The 23,030-nt window shown below is 36.0% G+C and overlaps 2 protein-coding genes across 18 annotated transcripts in view; one reads left to right on the top strand and one right to left on the bottom strand.

Moving 5' to 3' along the window:
• afdna (afadin, adherens junction formation factor a) overlaps positions 1 to 10,692 on the bottom strand; it is a 229,510-nt gene extending 218,818 nt beyond the window's left edge. For 9 of the 17 annotated variants that reach the window (XM_087297215.1, XM_087297211.1, XM_087297207.1 and 6 more), the window contains exon 1: positions 10,359 to 10,507. In XM_087297215.1, the coding sequence (XP_087153341.1) occupies positions 10,359 to 10,460 (102 nt within the window). In that variant the 5' untranslated portion in view covers positions 10,461 to 10,507. 17 annotated transcript variants of the gene reach the window in all.
• The window catches only part of efr3bb (EFR3 homolog Bb (S. cerevisiae)), a 1,037,141-nt gene that overhangs the window by 435,957 nt on the left and 578,154 nt on the right, over positions 1 to 23,030 (top strand). The gene's annotated exons all lie outside the window — the stretch shown is intronic.

Consider the following 23,030-nt stretch of genomic DNA (forward strand, 5'->3'; position numbering starts at 1 on the left):
AAGAGCTAAATTTGCTGTTAAAATTAACCACAAACACATTCTAAAGACAATGCTAATAGTACTGATACTTCTCAGCAATTCCAATGCTTATACTTAAAAATAGCGAGTAATATTTTATTAATCAATTATCAAACTAGTATTTGACAGTAGTTCTGAGTCTCTGTTGTCAACAGCTAATGCTGAACATGCACAGCAGATCTGATGAGCTGTTTTCAGCAGGATAAGTGTATGTGTGTGTGTGTGTGTGTGTGTGTGTGTGTGTGTGTGTGTGTGTGTGTGAGAGAGAGAGAGAGAGACTCAGGAGAGTGGAATACACTGATTGTGATAGAAACCCCACCCTCTTCACCACGTGAGGCCACTTGTTATGATTCAACACACAGCCTTTGCACAAGAGCTCAGTCAACGGTTGCAGGTTCCCAGAAAAACACCAGTCACAATACCTGAATAACTGCGTCACTAAACGCAAGCGTTTTTTCTAGAGGGAATCACTTCAGATTCACAAACCCAGAATTCTCCATTAAAAAAAAACTCTGAATAATAAATGAAGTGCAAATGACTTTGGAACTGATCAGAACTCACAGGAGATCTAGAAAATTGCTAAACGCTGTTATTTTAATAATCTCAAAAAATTATCAAATTTAAGTCTTACAACTTTCGACCTACAGTATATGTGACTCTTGAGCACAAAAGTGTTAAGTTGCAAGGGTATATTGTTACATTTTTTACTTACGAAAATAGCCAATATATATATATATATATATATTTATTTAATTTTCTTCAGTAAATATTTCATAACTCAATTATAATAATAATAATATAAATATGCCCTAGATAAATTCCAGTGTTATAGATGTTGCATTTGCAGTAAAATCTCAAACATAAATTCACAGAGAAAGTTTGTTAACATTATTTTAAAACATCTGTTAATATTTTCCAAAACAACTAACCAGAGTTATGGATCAGTAAAATATCTGTAAACATTTTTAGATTATAAATGAGTAAAATAAACATGCGTTTTGGATGTGACAAAAATTGTTAGCGAGTTTACAGTATACAACAGGGGTGCCCAAACTTCTCGTATGAAGGTCTAAACCCAAATATCATTGAGAGCTGTGGGCCAAAGGTAAATATATCAAACTATATTAAAATAAAGTTGCCATGGGATATTTCTTGATTTATTTTATATTATTTCAAAATAAACAAAGCATTGTTTAAAACTATATTAACTAATGCAGTATAACCTAAAAATATAACTTAATGCAATAAAAACATAAACTATCACATTTATAACATGGTGGAGTTCAATGCTGAATACACTAAACATCGAAACATCCCCATCATTCTTCATAAACCTCATTCATCATCCATTATCAGGTGACAGCATGTACATTTAAACAAAATCTGATTAATGTATCCCATTTAATTGAAACATGTAATTTCAGTTCGCTTTAAACAATAAAACATCTCTATCATTCTTCCTTCACCGATAGGATGGGGTAAAATCAAAGGTTACCATGTGTCAACTTTTGTCCTTGGGTCCTAGTTTGGGCATGACTGTTATCAGCAGACTTTGTAGAAACTCTTTGAATTAAACTGCACAACCCAAAAGAAACAATGCTTATCAAAATGATTGGAATTGGCTCACTACAGAACAAAAATCATTGATTTAATTTACTTTTGCACTTATGGGGGAAACGCTTTGTTATGGATGTGACACCTCTCCATTATGGATGTGGAAAATATGAAATTTCCAGTTGTGAGACTTGGACAAATTAAATATAATTATTTAAAAACATTAACAGAGACATTTTTAAGTATTTAGTACTGTAAAATTCAAGCCTTCACAAAAAAGGGTTTTACAATGTTGGTGAAAATGGGCTCTATGCACAGCTAGAGTTGTGAAGCCAACAATAAACTTCTGTGAAAGCTTGACTATTTTCAATTTCACAAGATTGTTTATACAGCTTCAATGTTGTAATGCAATTACAATACATTCAGTTGAATAGACTTCAGCGTTCATTTAGTTGTTGAAGCGTAAAACAAGATGAAAGACCGTTGTAACCGCTAGTGCCATCAGTAGCAACAGGCAAGTGCAGAAATTCCATTGAAAATACTGGGGTAAAATAAACTGTCATATTTTAAAAGACATGGCAGGGGGGAAATGGAATTTAATGCAGTGCTTCTTGTCTGCTCTGAGACCTGCTTCATATCATATATCGAACAGGCAATAAAGATTGCTGATTTTTAAAGAAATCAGATGTCAAACGTGACAATTTTGTATTGGAAAGTTCACCGGAAGCACTCGTGCTGCCTGGCTGAAAATTAAATGTCCGTGTGCATATATCTTATTTGTTTTTATGGCAAAGTTGACATTTGTATGGAATTGCTCCTGAACAAATTATATTTTGTATTTTTCCATATTATTATGTATATCAAAAATTATTACATTTTAGCGAGTGTCTTTAGTGAAGAACGCGGTTTTTTGTTCTAATTGACAAAATACAAAGAGTCTCACTTATTTTTTCTGCCAGCAAGAAAGAACAAAAATATTAATAACACATTTTAATGCTTTAGTTCCTCTCCCAAGCATTAACAATTTGTGAAGTAAGTTGACTGAATTTCTACTTTTTAAAAGCATCTCTACGTTTAGCATACAATGTATCAAATGTCATTATGTCAAGTTGTACTTTACTCAAAGACTATTGGCTATTTTAATCAGAAACATCTTCCCCCACTTTACTTTAAATATGTCAACACAAAAAAAAAAAAAAAAAATCTATGAAAATTTCTGTGAGGGCGACAAGGTGGCTAAGTGGTTAGAACTGTCGCCTCACAGCAAGAAGGCCGCTGGTTTGAGTCTTGGCTGGATCAGTTGCCATTTCTGTATGGAGTTTGCATGTTCTCCCCGTGTTTGAGTGCGTTTTCTCCGGGTGCTCCAGCTTCCCCCACAGTCCAAAGGCATGCGTTATAGGTCAATTGAATAAACTAAATTGGCCAAAGTGTATCTGTGTGCATGTTTTCCAGTGATGGGTTGCAGCTGGAAGGGCATTCGCTGCGTAAACATATGTTGGATAGGTTAGCGGTTCATTCTGCTGTGGCGACCCCTGATAAATAAAGGGACTAGGCTGAAGGAGAATGAAAGAGTGAATGAATTTCTGTGCTGAGAAAAAAAAGCCAGTCCCAAGTTTAAAAATACAGAAACCCATTTCTATATTCTTGATGATGTAGTCGAAAGCACATTATAATCTCCATAGATCATCAAATTTGGATTAGGATTTTTTTAATTACTGCTCATGGGTTTTATATCCACACAATCCCAGTGCAAACCGCAGTGATTTCCTCAAAAAAAAAAAGAAAGCACACAGGCTCAGATTGTGCACATTTAAAGATAGGCACAGAAATCACCATGGAGATCATTTTCCAGAGAGCCACGCGCTGGTGAGGTGACAGGACTCATAATTTCTAATACGACATTTTTAGACCCATCAAACTGTTGCATCTTGTTAGCTTGCGCACCTCATTAAACACAAAGGCTTGAGTCCCAAATGGCCTGACAAAATCTGAATTCAACTTCATATAATGTGGTAGGTGATTATAATCCAGCAGTAAACACTGTGTCCCGCTCTGCAAAAAGGTCACAATTTAATATTCTCTAACATCACAGAAGGAACAATTACACAAGATAAAGGTTTTTGCAGGAGAACACTGTTATGCTTACAAATGACGATTAGTTTGTATACTAGAGTTGAACAATATATCCAATCCCTCTAGGACTTCGCTGGACTTTTTTCTGATTTTTGCGGCCTAAAAACACTGATTTTGCTGCAGCTTTTCTTAAAATTTGCAGGAATATTTTGATTTCATGTAAAAAAATATATATATCACAAAAAAAAAAATATATATATATATATATATATATATATATATATATATATATATATATATATATATATATATATATATATATATATATATATATATATATATATCATAAAAACATTTATCTTACTCCTAGACCATGACAGTGTCCTGTAATGCAAAATAAGACTTAACCAAATAAGAATTAAACTCATTAACATATTAATAATAAAACAAATTAAAAACAATACAGTAAATTAGGTGTCCACAAGTTTTTCACAAAAATCTTTTTTTCATAGCTTGTAGCTATTTGTCAACTTTAGAGCATGCCAGCTAACCATAATGCAAACAATGCATTATATTAACTGCATGTCAAAAGTACATCATGAAAAAAATGCAACCAAATGCATTAATCATATGCAAATAATGCATCTCTATACACTTGTTAAAGGATACTGTATGCTATACAAGGACATATGCTAGTAATTTATTCTATTTTATGGAGGCGCACTGCATAGAATAGACTTGATGATCCCAGTGGATCAAAATAGATCAAATTTTAGCTATTTAAATCATGTTGAAATTATATTCATGTCGCAATATATAATGGTAGCAAAACAAAATATTGTGCAGCCCTATTGTATACACTGTAAAAAATGCTAGGTTCCACGCAATCGATTTGTCTTTGTTATGTTTGTTTGTTGCAGAATTAGGTTACTTAGAAAAAATTGTTTATGCTTTTATCAGCAGCAGGGTGGATTACTGTAATGGACTCCTCACTGGCCTTCACAAAAAGACAGTCAAGCAAGCAGTTGCAGCTCATCCAGAACACTGCAACCAGGATTATGACCAGAACCAGAAAATCAGAACACATCACACCGGTCCTCAGGTCTTTTCACTGGCTGCCAGTTACATTCAGAATAGATTTTAAAAGTATTGTCTATAAATCACTAAATGGTCTAGCACATTCAATACATTATAGATTTGCTGACCGAATACAAACCTAATAGATCACTCAGATCATTAGGATCAAGTAAATTAAAAATTCCAAGAGTTCAGTCAAAGCAGGATGAATCGGCCTTCACCTATTACGCCCTCCGCAGCTTCCAGAAAGGATCAGATGTGCTCCAACATTAGGCACATTCAAATCAAGACTGACAACACATCTGCAGCTGTGCCTTCACTAAATAAGCACTGTATACGTCTGACAGATCGCACTATTATGTCTTTCTTTTCTTTTATAATCTGTTTTAAAACATTTTAATCTGTTTTATATTATTATTATTTATAATATCTGTATTTCTGTTTATGTAAAGCACTTTGCTTTGCCACAGTGTATGAAATATGCCATTTAAATAAACTTGCCTTGCCTATTACTTTTAACAAATGTAAGCGGATAAAACATGAAACAATTAATGTCACAAAAAAAAATCTCATGAATGGTTTTGTTTTAGCTTATTTTAAATGAGTAGCTTGAACAAACTGTAGTAAACGTCATTTTGAGTGTATAAATAAACACTGTAAAAATGCTCCACACAATTCCTTCAAGTTGTCCCAACACAAATCGATTAAGTTAACTTAATCTTTTTTTTTACAAATTTAGGTGGATTGAACATAAAACAATTAAGTTGTCCCAAAAAAAAAAAAAAACTTAAGAATTGTGTCATTTCATTTCTCATTTTTAATAACTGGTTTAATCAAGCAGCAAAAGTCATTGTTGACTGTAATATCAGAGAGAAATCTACATAATATGCCAATAAGTGACTGGTAAAACTGTTTGAACAAGGGCTGCACGATATTAGAAAAATCAGATATTTTTTGGTGCAATATATATTGCGATATGAATACAATCTCAACAGATGATTTTATCAAGGTTTATTATCAAGTCATATAACTAGATGGATAAAATAGAATAAATTGCAAGCATAAATAAACACGACAGAGCAAAGATTTTAGTGAAATAAACCGTGCTTTACGGTTTTCTGGAGTCTAACAGTATTTAAGTACAGAAAAAACTGTGTAAAATATCATGGTCGTTATTGTATGTATGTATATATATATATATATATATATATATATATATATAATATATATATATATATATATATATATATATATATATATATATATATATATATATATATGTATATATATATATATATATATATATATATATATATATATATGTATATATATATATATATATATATATATGTATATGTATATATATATATATATATATATGTATATGTATATGTATATATATATATATATTTTTTTTTTTTAAATGCTTTTTAATATCTTTTATTTTTATTTTTAATAAATAATATAATTCTAAAATGTGACTATTGCGGATACACACAATGCAATATTGATGCTCAAACGATATATTGTTCAGCCCTAGTTTAAACTATGATAGACTAAGAGAATAGACTACATACTTAAACATTTACCCATGTGCACAAGTGACACTGAACTAACCCGATTGGCCCATTTCCAGAAGGTGATAAAGGGAGATAGTACCATGGGAAAACCTGGTTTGATTACAGTTTCGTGTCACCTTTACCCTGAGCAACACATTCTTAGTAAAATAAGCAAGCTGCGTCACAATCCACAAAATAATCACACTATCTGATGGTATTACTTCTAGGCCAATTATACAATTCTGAAAAAAAAAGAGATGATTTTATGACAACACTAAATAGATGTTTTGCATGTTTTAATGTCATATTACAAAGTTAATCTTTAAGATAAACTAATACCTAAACTATTTAACCATTAACCTAACTTTAAACTTGCATTATGCACGAAAGAAAGAAATGAACCAGCATTGTCAAAGGGCTCTAACAAATTGTTTCTCTTTCTACTGTTTTTTTTTCTAAACTCAATTTCAATGGTAGAATACATTTTTAGGAAATCAAAAAGTACCTTCACTTCTCAAAACCTTTATTCCTGTTAAAACTGCAATTGTGCCATTACTCATTTAAAGTTTTTCCCATGTATAACAACTAAATGCATTTTAAGTGACTGAGTAACTTTGTAGATGAAATTTGCATGTTAATGTCCAAATGGTGAAATGTCAGACCACGTACGCTTGAGTAGGTGTAGTAAATAAAACACTCACTCACAAAAGCTGGGTCTCCATCACCCTGTGTTGATGCACATTTTGAAGTATCACATGAGAAACGAGCAACAGAAACTCTAAATTTCAAATAAAAATCCCTCTTTACTCTCACATGAGGTGGCGAATTATAGGCCTATGCGATGAAAATGTATTTCACAAATACACTCTGACATAGTGAATCCTATATGCTTGCCTTGTTTACTGCTGCTTACTAGGTTGCCAATACTACAATCAGTCGCTCTAGCAAATTTATGTAAATGCACCTAACTTTAAAAAGATTCAAGCATGGGGAGGCTTTACATTTATTTATAAATTAAAATATATTTCTCATGTCTAACATTCGATTGATGCACACTACACTAATTTTTTAACCCAAATAATTCTGCAAAATGTGTCAAATTACGTGATTATTTACTATTAGAGAGATAATCCCATTTTTATAAACGGAAAAGGCAATCCATAATTTTCCACCACAACATTCATGAGATCTCTAGCAAAAACAAAACAGTGTGCTAGCTAATGATTCTCACAATAGTTGCATCCCAAATAACACAACATTTACACTTATGCACTTGTAAACTTAAGTGTAGAGTTTAGCGTCATCCCAAATGACAAGCTATAAACTATACACTTGTGGTCAACCATGTAGTGCAGTTTAGTGTCTGCCCTAATAGAACAATTTTATTCTTACTAAGCTGAAATTCAAACCATTTCCCAGTTGACCTTTAACAACTGGCAAATTAATGAAATAAATATTAAACTACCAAATAGTACCTATCATGAGTACAACCGTATTCACCAATCAGGAGGCGGCATAGTCACTTACGTGGAAGAATTTAGCTTTCACAATACAAAATAAACAGAGACATCCAACCTCAGTGTCCAATAAGTCCACCCCAGCTGCTACATGAGCAAAGCTGTGAGCGTTGAGTTTGTGAAATGTCCAACATTCACACGTAATTTAAATGGTTGAATAAGAACATCAATAAAATATTTAAAGTGCGCTTATTCTTTTTGGAACGTTCATTGTGAATGCACTACTTACACTATATGTACAATAAAATGGCGTAGAATAGTGCACAAGCATGCAATATGGGATTTTTTTTTTTTTGCTCTTTTACACATGGAATCAGCATCCGACACTTGCCAAAGACAATGTCACAGAGCAATCTTAGCTAGTGTGAGACACATGCATGGGAATGGAATCAAAAGACTTGGGTGGGGAGAGTTAGGTCATGAAACGGTCTTTGCTGGACAAGATACAGACACAGGAAATGATGCATTATCTTAGAAAGAAATCACTAACTTATCTAGCTGAATTAGATTACTTAAAAAAAACATATTAATGAATATTAAAAGTATTCTAATGTATCTTGTAATGGTTATTCCTTCAGAAAAAAAAGCATCACAAGTGGTAGATTAAACCGAAAGGAACTACAAAACCTTTTCTAACATGAAAAGTTGTGCACAATTGGAAGACGCCACATTTGAGATACCACATGCAAAACAATTTCAGATACAATCCCAGAAAACCGAGCTGATCAATTATGTATGTATGCAATAAATGACTAAGCTAGTTAAATAGACTTTATTTAATGTCTAACAAGGCACTTTATGTCTGCGCTGAATCTCCAAACATGATCTGTAAACACACCGCAATCCCAAACAAAACGAAAGCAAAGTTTGTGGCCATCCTTGCTCAAAATGCAATTACAAAAGATAAAGGTTGTTATCTTTCTTAAAAAGAAAAAAGTGTTGTTAGAAGAGATACACTGGTTACCATAAAATTATAAGGCCATTTCTATACTTCACAGACACTATTATTCGTACTTCTAAATATATAGCACCAGCCCCCTTCAACTCCATTACATCACTGTGCTTTCAACAGTAAACAGTGTTTAAGCAAAGCGAGGCCTCCTATTCAACCAATTGTTTACATAAATTACTCTTTACATATCAGCCGTTCATTCTTAAATGCAAAATGCAAGCTTAACAGAAGGCTAAAATAAAAAGACAAAAATAAATGTTCATTTAGTTTGTAAAATGTTGCATGTCATGACATAAAAAAACTATAATAGTATGAATTACTTTGAGAACAGTAACTGAATATATACATAAAACACTTTTACAGATAGATTTGATTAAATGTATTCCTTTACAATTCAATTCATACAGAGGAAATGATGAATATATTGTTTAAATGAGCTACTGGAAGTAAAAGTCAGAGCTGATTGTAATATATTATTAGCATCATTATACAGTGTGCTACTGAATAAATACTGACAATGGAACCAGGCTTGCAAATCGGCTGTCACGATTGGTTGGAGGACGAGACGATTACGTCATCTACTCTCCAACACTCGTGCTGATCTTAGGAGTTTGTGCTCTGTGTTATGCATTGGCCACTTCTTCCTAATCACCCTCAACAGACCAAAACAAACCTAATCTAGGCTTTTATTGTCACCTCAGCGGGTGCACCCGAGGACTCAGTATCACTTATGCGTGAATTATTAAGGGCCAAAGAATGGTAGTATGAATGGTCTCAAAACCTACGGGGGTTAAATGAAGGAGAGACCCCCATCAGCTTTACCCCAACCCCCTTCATTCAGAGGATTCAAGCACTGCCCGCCTAAAAACACTAAATCCCTTCTAAAACTGGCTTGCAATGCATCTGCAGGTGCTAAAGCAAGAACATCAACGCGTTAAACACCCAATTGATCGAACGATGGGGTTGCTGGACAGATCTAAATCATGCTGATCTAACATTTACAAAAACAGCCATGCATTCTCATGATGACATACAATGACGCTTGCGTTACAAATATCCGAAACCACGCACTGCTCAAATAAAGTTACTGGTGTGATTAGTTTATGACCGCTACGTTGACCAATGACCACTGACACAAGCATCCTGACAAATCAGGTTTATCATTACATTCACGTTCAATCTACCCACACCATCATCCAGCACTATTATATGCAGCTGGTCTGATCTAATGTGACAGCTTTGCATGCAGCTCCCTGATACAAACTGCAAGCACCGATTTCTCCCGGTAATAAGAGCGTTTTCACGCACACCGAAACGTCCAATGCAATGTCCAACAGCAACAGGGACTAAAAGTGTTCGTGTTTTAGACAATATACGCCTTACTTCACATTTAATGTAACCATAACCTGACTGAAAAATGGCAATATATATCTCCAGTCGTGATTTATGAATTCCAGAGCCAATTTCAAACGTTAAAGAGGGATCTATAACACACAGACAGCACGTTTCTTCATTTGTAGCAGTGTGGCGTGCTGTGGGAATGAATCTCGCGGCACGGGCAGCAGAACCGACTGCGGCCTGCGCTCGGTCGCGGCTCCGCGGACTCACCTCTGTGGGTTGGCTGATCTCGAACAGGTCGAGCCGGTTTGCGTTCCAGTGGTTGATGATGTCGGCGAGTTTCCGCCGCTCCTCCTCTCGGCTCCCCGACATTCTCAAATCCAGACTAATACTAGCCAAGTCGGAGGGAGAAACAATCCGCCTTTTCCTTCGCTGGTTCGGTGTTATCCACTCAAACGGGTTTCTTATCCGATCACCTGAAATAAAAGTAAATCTGTAACACCCAGAATGTGGGTTTTCAGACGCGGTTTCTGTGGCGAGTGTCGCTCGTTCCCGCAGTCGCCGGTTCTGCACCGACCTCAGCTCACCGTCAGGCGATTCTGCTGTGTTTCCGCGTTCCCGTCGCTCGCTTGTCTTATCGTGCTCCGTGCGCGCTCCTTGTGGCAAAGCGGTGGGACTGACTGGAGCTTAGGAGCGAATAATGAAAGAAATATCCCGTGCCAGGCTCTCTTTATTGAGCAATGCTTTTGTGTACGAGAACGATATTGAGATAAAGTTGGTTTTATATTCGCACATTCGTACCATGGTACACTGAAAAATATTTATTCATTGGATTTACAAAAAAACATTTAGGGCAACTGGTTGCAAACAATTTAAATGGGCTGAATTTAAACAAATGAAATTGAAAATTACTAGATTAGTTTAAATTCAGCCCATATAAACTGTTTGCAACCACTTACCTTAAAATAACTTAGTAAATGCAATGACTATTTTTATTGCACTTTTAATATTCAAAGTGAAATCACATGTAAGAATGACTTCAAAACATTAGCACTAACTGTGAACAATCTTGTGCTTTGATAGTCATTGGCTGAAAATATGATTTCCCTAATACTTTATTCTTTTCTGAAATTATATTAATAATGAAAAAGTCTGAATGCGAATATAAAACTAACTTCACCAACAATGATGTAGTCAACATTTGAAGTGAATCAAAAAAGTTATTAATTAATTTATTAAGTTATTGATTAATGGTCAAAAATGACAATAATGGGTGTTATTGAATAGTTTTAAAACAACTTTGATGGAAGGTCTTAATCCACATCAAAAGTTGGCTACTATAGTTTTGTTAAATGATAGATTTAAGGTTTTATTTATTGACTAGCTTAATGTGATAACAATCAAATTGTTTGATTCTCATCCTGACATTTATTTAAGGTGATAGTTCACCCAAAAATTTAAATTAGCCTTAATTATTTTCCCTCATGTGGTTTCAACCCATGATGAGTTTATTTCTTTTGTTGAACACAAAAGAAGATATTTTGAAGAATGCTGGTTGCGGCACTCATCAACTTCCATGGTAGGAAATAAATACTATGGAAGTCGAAGAGAGCCAGATTCCAGCATTCTTTTCAAAATATCTCCTTTTGTGTTCAACAGAAGAAAAAACTCAATCGTGTTTTGAACAAATTAAGAGTGAATAAATGATGACAGAATTTTCATTTTTAAGTGAACTATTTCTTTAAAGGAATAATTCCTCCAAACTAAAAATAATAAATCATGCCAAAACTAGACTATACATACAGATAAGGGAAAAAGAGACTATTTTAAACTACTACTAGTAGTTTATACTAATATATACTATATACTAATCATATTTAAAAATTCCTTTTGTTATGTATTCATTCATTTTTTGTCGGCTTAGTCCCATTATTAATCCGGGGTCACCACAGTGAAATGAACGGCCAACTTATCCAGCATGTTTTACACAGCGGATGCCCTTCCAGCTGCAACCCATCACTGGGAAACATCCATACACACTCACTCTAACACATACACTACGGACTTGTGGGGGAAACTGGAGCACCCGGAGGAAACCCACGCCAACATGGGGAGAACATGCAAACTCCACACAGAAACGCAGAGACTCGAACCAGCTGTGAAACGAATATGTTCCCCACAGCCCTCCCTTTGTTATTTTATGCAAAAAAAAAAATGTAATTAAAAAAAAAATAAAGAAAGAAATAAATATATATATATGCACACTGTAAAAATTCTGGGTTCCACACATTCGATTTGTGTTGGGACAACATGAAGGAATTCAGTTAACTTATTATTTTTAACAAATTTTCGTAGATTGAATGTATACGATTTAAGTTGTCACAAAAAAACTCTATAATTGTCTTGTTGTTGTTGTTAACAAAACACTTTTAGAGGTTTCTATAATCCTGGACCAGGCCGTATCCTGAGCAGATGCAGTGGCGGTCATGGAGGCTGATTCCTTGAAAAATCCCAGTGACAGACAAGACACCGCATTGATACTGCGGGCCAGCCTGAACACCCGCCGATGACCTACTCACACCTGCAGCTCTCCACGACGAACGTCCAGCGTTCTCCAGCCTCCGGCTCTCAGACTGCCGCTCTGCACAAGATGTTTGACCAGAGGAGAAATGGCTGTGCCCAACCGAGCCTGATTTCTTTCAAGTTTGTTTCTTGCCTTCACTTTGTCAATTGGTGAAGTTTGTCCCTCACAGCTGTCGCAACTTGCTTGCTTGGTTTGGGACTTCAATGTTTGGACTTTCCGCAGTGAAAATTAAACCACACTGAACTGAACTAAACTGAACTTCAACTCTGAAAACTGTTTAAATCTACTACAACTTCTGTTAAGCTGCTTTGACACAATCTACATTGTAAAAGCGCTATAGAAATAGACAAACATTATATTGTTTCAGCTCATTATAAATAAGTAGTTTGTACAAACTGCAAATGTCATTTTTTTGGGAGCATAGGGCTTCTTCAAATGACATTTATTTTTAAATTCGGAATAAATATAATGACTATTCTACAAAATGGGTTAGTAATAATATAATATAATACATAATATAATATCAACATGAACTTTGCAGATGTGGTTTAGGATATTTACGTGTACACTTTCATTATGTAAAAATAAACATATTTAAGTTTTTGCAGAACACATGGTTGCACAGTCCGACTGCATCCTCACAGACCTGACATGTCCAGCTGTGCACATCTGCAAAGCAATCAGCTCAATGAAGCAGGATGATCCAGCATATAAAATTAATTCAATATGAACCTGTTACATCACCACAGAGCTCTATTCTTCGATGCACCCAAACAATAACAACGTCAACACAATAGACCTTAATGCAGAGATTTGCATAGACTATTTTAAATCAGTGGTGCTTTCAAAGTATTAAATATGTGTAACTCACCCTGAACAATACACAGCATGTAACATAAGTATTGAACACATCAACATTTTTCTCAGAAAACATAAAGGTGCTTTTGATTTGAAATTTCCCCAGATGTTGGTAACAACCAAAGAAATCCATGTATTAAAATAAAACAAGTCTAATTAGTTTACAAATCAAGTTATGCGTAATAAAATTAAATGACGCAGGGAAAAAGTATTGAACACATGAAGAAGGGGAGATGTAGAAAGGCAGTGAAAGCCAAGACGGCAGCTGAAATCTCTCAGTGGTTCTTCAACAACCCTCTGCCTTTCCTCAGTGTAAATGAATATTAGCTGCTTCAGTCCAACATCTACATTAGCAGAATGATGAAGATGAAACCAGAGTGGACATTTCAGCAGGACAATGATCCAAAACATCACCAATGAAACTCTCAAATGCTTTCAGAGAAAGAAAATCAAGCTGTAGAATGGCCCAGCCAATCACCTGATCTGAATCCAATATAAAATACAAATTAAAGATCAGATTTGATAGTCGAGACCCACAGAACCATCAAGATTTTTACACTCTGTTGAAGTCTGTGAAAAACTCACACCTGAGCAATTCATGTGACTTCATTTTCCATATAAGAGGCATCTTTAAGCTGCCATCACCAAAAAAAGCCTTTTATTTAAAGTATTAAATATGTTTTAGTAGTTCAGCACTTTCTCCTAGTGTCCTTCCATTGTTATTACACATAACTCAATTTAAATTTGTTTTGTTTTATTTTATTTTTATGTATGTATTATTTGTGTTTTTACCAAAATCTGGTTCAATTCCATGTCAACAGCTCCTTAAGAAATATTATTCCCCGCAAAAAACATGACATGTTCAATATTTACAGTATTTATAGCATCTGTATTTTCCCTGCTGTTTGATACGAATATGAAATTATGAAATCATGTGGCATAGTTCACCCCAATATGAACATTTACTCCCTATTTACTCGCCCTCAAGTGATTCCATACCTTTATAAGTTTCTTTTTTCGTGTTGAAAACAAAAGAAGATATTTTGAAGAATGTTGGAACAAAACTATGGTATGGTTACAGATTTCTAACATTTTTTGAAATAACTTATTTTGAGATCAACAGAAAAAAACCTCAAACAGGCTTGTGACAAGAAAAACAGGAGTAAATTATACAAAATTTCCATTTTTAGGTTAACTATCCCTTTAGTTACCCCTTAGATTTTTTCTAATATACTGTTTAGTAACTGTAACTCACCAGTCCTACTGCACCCAACCCAATCTGAGCTGGGATTAAACCAGCAATTCTTTGTATGGAAGTCGGTTGCTCTAACAAAAAGACCATGGTCTTTAGCTTCCTTGTTAGAGCCACTGACTGCCATACAAAGAATCGCCGGTTTGATCCCAGCTCAGAGTGGGTTGAGTGTAGTAGGACCAGTTGGTTACATGTGGGGGCTCGCCTGGGATGTGAGTGAGGTTTAGGGGGTTGAGTGTAACAGAGGGCAGCTGGCGGAATGTTATGCAGGTAAACCTCACTCCTCTGACCTCTAAAGGAGACAGACGCTAGAGACCATGCTCATTAGCCTCCTTGTTAGAGCAGCCGACTCCCATAAAAAGAATTGCCAGTTTGATCCCATCTCAGACTGGGTTGGGTGCAGTAGGACCAGTGGGTTACATAACTGAACGTAAAAAGTTGCAAAGGCCAGACAAAAGCAAAACTCATTTCAAAGCATCACTTCATTTATATTTTGTCGGGTCTCAGTGTTACTATGCTTAACAGTAAGATTCTGTCTAGCGCTGCACTTTTGTGGTCTGGAGAGCCAGACATTAAATGTCCATTTGAGGGGCAAATTAAAGAAGACTGAGTGGCAAATAAATCATCATTTGCCATCTAACTGATATGTGTGTTGTGAGTCAGCGCTCTTTGTGGCAACTTTCTTCACCTCAATCTATCTGTCTTATTTCATATTGATGCAGGTCCTGGGACAGAATCTGACAAAGCACAACTGGAGAGATCTTATTAAAAGTGCTGTAAGTGAACATCCCACACATAAATTATCCCTACATCCTGGCAGATATCAGGGAATGTGTATCAAAATGTGTATCACCACAGTCATTATTAGTTCTTTGATGAAATATTCATTCATTCATTTTTCTTTGGCTTAGTTTCTATTTTAGGGGTCGCCACAGCTCAATGAACCACTAACTAAAAAACCTAACCACTCGAAGGAAACCCACGCCAACACGGGGAGAACATGCAAACTCCATAAAGAATTGCCAACTGGCCGAGCCAGGACTCAAACCAGTGACTTTCTTGCTGTGAGGTGACAGTGCTAAACACTGATGGGCTTAGGGGCTTAAGCCCCTGATGTATTGTCAAAAGCCCCTGATTTTTTAAAATATGTTGCACTTCAATAAAAATAGGTTGTATAACATTTATTTTGTTATTTAAGTACTTAAATTACCATATACATCACGCGCATTCCACTTAACGAAGCATTTGTGTCGGGTATTTAAAGTCAGCTGTTCAGCAGTAGCTGTTTCTACCGGGAGGTGGGAGTGGCACTGTTGTCACATGGTGTTAAAAATACCGCCATTGCACTGTCATCCTTCATTCATTATATTGAGGAGCTGAGGCTGATGAAGTAATAATACAACTGTTTCGCGAAACTGAATAGTTCTAACTACTGATGAAGCTTAATATTGTTTTCACATTCTAAAATGTGTTTAGTTTTGGTGAAATAAAATAACTGTAATCAATAATATGTGTGTCATATAAATGTAAACACATGCGAATTAGTCAGAAAAACGTAAATTGTACTAGCTTTCTTGATATGATATAGATATCTAGACATATTTATCTAGATATGATATAGCCAGTCACATCTGTTTCTGTAATAGTTAAACCACAGTGAGTTCATGCATCTAGCTTATTGTTTTATAGCTATATTCTACTGTTACATGCTATGTCAGTCAGCATCGAATTATAAATCGACTTTCTCATAAAAATACCTAAGTTGGCTGGAAGAACACATATAAACCATTTATTGTTGCAGTCGTGTCGCAGATAAGTTAAAGCCTTTTTATGTTTATTCAAATCTTATTTTTATTAAACTACAGCAATAGCTGGAGGCCTTCATCCATATAAGGGATTTCCTGGAATGTTCTACTACTTTGGTGAGGCATATGTAAAACTTCTGGTCAAGTATGAATGAAACAGGCATAACATGCATTTAAAGAGCTACCATGCCCACGTCAACCTATTTTGGAGGAAAACTGAAAAAAAAAATCTCCTTGTAAAGAAATTTTTTTTATGCAATTGTTATTACTGTATATTAAATATAGTAGCCTATTGAATATCAATATTTTGCAAGGTATTGAATTGAGAAATTCCAGTATCTTAACAACAATACACCTTAATCACTCTGTCCAAATGAACATGTTTATAGCTTTGTATCACATTGGATGACAACTCACACTATGAAATATATCATATTTTCAGATTTGAAAACATGCAGAACATTACATTTTCAAAATACAAACAGAAACTGCAAATCAGGAGGAGATAAGAGGCTCAAAAGGTATGTTATGGCTCATAACAGACTAGTAAATGAGAAGTTGGTAATTTATCAATGTTTTTCCTTTTTGGTGTTACAAGTCACAAAGCTTAACAATTTATTGTTAAAAGACTCAAAAACCCTTTATTTATTATTCAATCCGATATAATCCTAGTATCAAGATTAGAATAGATCACCTTTTGAAACTGGGAATATTTTAGAAAAAATAAATTAGAAATTCAGGGGGCTTCTTCGGGGCTTTCAACCCAAGCAACGCCCCTGGTTCAATCCACTTGAATTTGTAAAAACTATAAGTTAACTTAATTCTTTCTTGTTGTCCCAACCGCTTGTGTGGAACCCACCATGTTGACAAACAGGGATGTTCTTCAGACTCCTAGGTGTAACCATAAGTCTCCCCACTCCCCACTGTCACCGCAATCAGCTAGATCTCCATCGCCCAAATACTAAACACCAGCGCACCTGCATGTCATTCCACGCTCATCCCTCCTGCCCATAAATACCTACATGCTCCCTCACTCAGTGTCCGTTCTCGCCGCATACAAGAAGAACATACTCTCACGATTAATCAGTTCTTGTTTGAGAAAAGTTTACTTACCTTGTCTGTTCCAAGTATACCCACAGTGTCTTCGTCTCTCTCCTAGTGTTGGTTCCCTCCTGGTTGTGTGTACGTGTCCCGTTTTCATCTGTCATCCATCGGCCTTTGATTCATACCATTCAGGTCCACTGTTCATGATCTGCAAAGTAAAAGACTACCTGTTTACAATACATCCTGTTTTCATCAATATTCATTTACTTTTCGGATAAGTCCTTTTATTAATCTGGGGTCACCACAGCGGAATGAACCGCCAACTTATCCAGCATATGTTTTATGCAGCTGATGCCCTTCCAGCTGCAACCCATCACTGGGAAACATCCATACACACTTATTTACACACACTCGGACAATTTAGGTTAAACAATTTACCTGTACCGCAACACTTGTGAGGGAAACTAGAGCACTCGAAAGAAACACACGCTAACATGGGGAGAACATGCAAACTACACACAGAAATGCCAGCTGACCCAGCCGAGGCCTGAACAACGACCTTCTTGCTGTGAGGCAATCATGTTATCCACTGCGCCACCGTGACGCCTCTTTTCATCATGCATGCATTAAACTGTTACATATATTCACTCAGTTTTGGTCTCAGTCCACCTTCTTTGACGCATTGTGCCTGCTTCGGCCATGGTGCAGCAGCAAAGTTCTTAAATTATTATGCCAGGATGAGAGTATAGTTCCTACAGCCATATTGACCTATAAAATAGCAACTTTTCATTTTCTGTTGGTGTTCGTACAGGACGTAACAAACAGAAGAGTCAAGCTTTAAATAGGAAAATGAACAAAACTCTATTTTGATTTTCTTGAGAGAGATGCCGATGGTCTAAAAAAATTCAATGATATATGCTAAGCTAAAAGAGCTCCCGCTAGATTCAACATAGGCTCATTCTGAAAACATAGTCCTATATACATTTCTAGAGAACTCAACGCTACAAGGCGGTATGAGGCCTTTCCTTTTCGCTCTGACCGCTTACCTTTGTATGGACGGCGGGGTGGGGGGGATGGTGTTTAGGAGATAGTTGTCGCGGACGAAATTAAAGAGTGATTGGGGTGTGTTGTGTGTCGCAGACGAAAATGAAGAGCAGGATGGTTGTCACGGTCAAAATTAATGAGTGATTAGGGTGGTTTATGTGTCACGGACGAAAGTGAAAAGGGTTGGGGAGTCGCGGAAAAAAATGAAAAGCGGAGTGGGGCAGAGCTGCATATGAGGAGGGGGATCGATAAACTGAGGTGCCGGATCAGATTTCAGAGTTGCTGGATCCGGGTCCGGCTTGTTCCGGCACAAGTTAAGCCCTGGGTTTAGAAAAGAAGGAGCGTGGGTCAGTTGATGGGTCTGTCAATCAGTCATTTAGTCTGTCAGCAGCGGCCTCTGGTGGATTTACGCAAGAATAGCAGGTGCGAATGGCACTCACGAGAGAAAACGTACACAGTGATGGATTCACAAAAACAAAAACCACAAAAAAAGTAGCTCCTGAGACGTATTTGTCGCTCTCCAGGAATGTATATAGAGGTACATTTTCAGAACGAGCCTGGGTTGGCTAGATTGATTGAATGGATCAATATGTTGTCAATCTGATCTGTTTAACCAATGCTATAACACACCAATTTGTAACGTTATGATTTAGTGGCTATTCATTTGAATTCATCTGATGTCATTCGTACAATTTAGTACGATTTGCTTATCCCCAATGATGGTTGGGTTTAGAGGTGGGGTTACATTTTCAAATAACTGAACTCATATGAATTAGCAACTAAACTGACAAAACATAAAATAGTTAGGCTTCTTTGTGAGAACAGGCTGGTTTAACTATAGTTGACTGTAAAAAGTGGAGTGTTGCTTTAAATAAACCTGCATCTGATACAATAGAAAGAAGCATTCATATGCACATATAATAGCCCAAGCAACAGCTACTTGGCATTTATAATTAATTTCACAAGACGGTTGTTTTTATTTCCTCTGTTGATCTTGCATGAATAATGTTCCTGCATCCATTTTAGTGGTGATACTTTGCGGTGAGGTCAAGGGGAACAATAAGTAAATCACAGCGTCTCCAGCTGTAATATCTGCGGTAGAAAGAGGAAGCGAAGTAATAATGTTTCCTGCAGTGGTCTGCGGGGCCACTTTTTAAGACCGATTTTTTTTTCTTCTCCCTCTTCCACGCTCATACATGCTCTTACTTTAAAGCTTATGTTTAAGACTGAACTTTGAACTCTGAAATGCTCTTCCTCAGACATCTGAAAGCACTTAGGGGATCTTTATATCTGTGAGCTCCTTCTGTGATAAGAATAGGAATTATGCTGAAGGTATGCGAGAGCTCGTGATCTGTGCTTATGCAGTAAGAGTGGAGGAATTTTGCTGCTGGAGGGTGGAGGGGAAGGAAAGGTGCGACAAGGGCAACATCAGGGAAACATCCTGCATCCTGATCACTACTGCAACCTTTGCATTTATTATCTTTCTACATTCGTGAAGACAATTAAACATCACTGATAAATCAGAATGAAGATACTGAATGATATGCCAGGTCTCTGCGATGGGTAAGAAATTATAGAGTCAGTCACCATTGACTGAATGTATAATATTTGAAGTAACAGGAATAAAAGAGCTGTTTTAAGCAGAATTTACGAGTTACATACAGTAAATTCTGAAACACTACAGAAAAAAAAGAAAAATATTCATTAATTTTTCTTCAGCTTAGCCGCTTTATTCATCAGGGATCATTACAGTGGAATGAACCGACAATTTATCCAGCATATATTTTATGCAGTGGATACCTTTCCAGCTACAACCCAGTACTGGGAAACATCCATACACATTCACACACATACACTACAGCCAATTAAGTTTATTCAGTTCACCTGCATCTCTTTGGACTGTGGGGGGAACTAAAGCACCTGGAGGAAAACCAAGCATAAGGAGAACATGCACACAGACATGTCAATTGACCCAGCTGGGACTTGACCCAGTAACCTTTTTGCTGTGGTGCTACAGTGCTAACAATACTGATAATAACAAACTTTACCCAATAAACAAGCAAAATTTGGCACGCGGTCACTTTTTCTCTCAAAAAACTGTGTATTGAGATTAAAACAGTCACCATCCTGCCACCAGTATGCTTAAATTTCACTTTTTTGCAATTAAATCCTAACCTAATCCTGACAAATGATATATAGTTGTAAAGGTCTAAGACTTATGAATACATGTTTTTGTTACATATAGGAAGAGTAATAAATAAAAACTCACATTTATCTTACAGTCACCCTACAACCTGTGGGACTACAGTTACAGTTACAGGACTACAGTTACATTTTTAAAACTGTAATATTGCAATCTTTGTTTGCTTTACAAGCTTCAAATGTCAAGTATCCATATCTGGTGACTGATTTTTGATAGATATTATTGAGCAACAGTTAATTATTAATTTGTAACAAAGATACTCAGACTCATAAACGTTACTTTGCTACAGCAATCCACATGTAAAATTATGCTCAGATGTTTTGTAGATGCTAAAATCAAATTCACAAATACCACTCAACTTTCCTCTACAATGGTACTTTAGAAATCGGTCTACTTTACAAATATTGCCAAAAGTATCCTAAATCATATTCCTCAAAATAATTATCAAATTACTCCCAACTTGTGAAATCCAATAGAAAGTGGATGTCATGTTTGGTACTGTGGCCAAACTAAATATCAACTTCAAGTTTGCAATATAAATTGTTGTGATATTTAGCTTTGAAATATAGAAATAAATAAACAAATACATATATACAAATACATATAATATATGCAAAAGATAATACATGCAATATTGGCTCATTCTAAAAAACGTAGCCCAACCTACATCTCTTGAGATCCCGAATTACGAAGTACATATAGCTGCATTTTATCGTTAAATTGAACACTACAGGGTGACGTTGTTTCTTTTTGCACTTACCAGCTGACTGCTTACCTCTGTATGAATGGCTTTCCTGCTTTTACCAGTTTGTCCAGTGGCTGGTCGAGTATGTCGGAAGATTTGAGATGCAGAGAGGAGTTGACTGCAAAAATGGGATTCAAGTCTGGCAAAGAATGGTTACAGAAAGCGGGTAAGACAAAAACAAAAGACCAAAAATTTAATAACCAAGAAAACAACAGGGTAAAAATGTGGTAAAACTGAAAACGTGGTAAAAGGCAAGGGCTTTTCTTTTACTGGACACTGTCGGTTGGGTTTAGGGAAGTGGGTGGGCGCTGGTCAATCGTTGCTTTGAAAACACTATTGGTTGGGTTTAGGGAAGGAAGAGGGTGTGTCTTTTGATCTCTCAGTCAGTCAGTCAGTCAGTCAGTCAGTCAGTCAGTTGACAGCGGATTTACGTGAGAAGAGCAGGCGTGAATGCCACTTGCGAGAGAAATTTGCAAGTGTTTCTGTCTACAGACAGCAAGAGGAGGGCGTAATATGAAGGGGTATAACTTGTAGTAGGTTAGAGAGGCGTAACTTGCAGTTATCAAAATCCTTTTGAACCATGCTAGATGTCACGACAAAATGTTGTTGGCAAGATGGTGGAAATACTTAACAGAGAACATTTTAACCAAAGGTTTTCAGGAGTTTTTTTTTATTTATTTATCCACAACCAAATCATTTGATATATTATTATATTCATTCAGTTAGCAACTCCACCATGCAACTCACTGAATTCTTCATCCGTTTTGTCATGACAGTTAGCCTACTTGGTGTCGCCCTCTGTGGTTCAAGCGCATCAAGTATAAAAGCCTCTGCAACTTGTGGCTGTACATTAAAAACTGTGATGATTGGGTTTAGGGTCGGGGAAGGTGTAAATGTAAATAACTGTGATGGTTGGGGTAAAAGTTGGGATATGTGTAGACATTAATAACTATGATCGTTAGGTTTAGGGTAGGTGTAGACATTAATAACAATGATGGGTTGTGGTGGGTGTAGATGTTATTAACTGTGATGGTTGGGTTTAGGTGTAGACATTAATAACTGATGTACAGTGCCATCCTGCCGACAACATAGCTTTGACATATCTCCACAACTTCAAGTTATGCCTCTAACGCACTTCAAGTTACGCCCCTTCATGTTACTCCCCTATCTTGCAGTCTGCAAACCCTACTCAAAATTTGAGATCTTAAAAAGCATACAGCGCAGCCTCTGCTGGATTCGCGAAAACGCAAACTACAAAAAAAATGTACCTACCGGGACGTATTTGGCACTGTGCAGAAATGTATATAGGTAAACGTTTTCAGAATGAGCGTGGGTTGAATACATGACAAGAAAGGTTTCAAATCAAATTCCAAATGTAAAAATTTTGGTACAAGTGAAATTACCTAG

The sequence above is a fragment of the Danio rerio genome, chromosome 20 (genome assembly GCF_052040795.2).
Source record: "Danio rerio strain M-AB ecotype USA chromosome 20, GRCz13ab, whole genome shotgun sequence".
NCBI classification, from domain to species: Eukaryota; Metazoa; Chordata; class Actinopteri; order Cypriniformes; family Danionidae; genus Danio; species Danio rerio.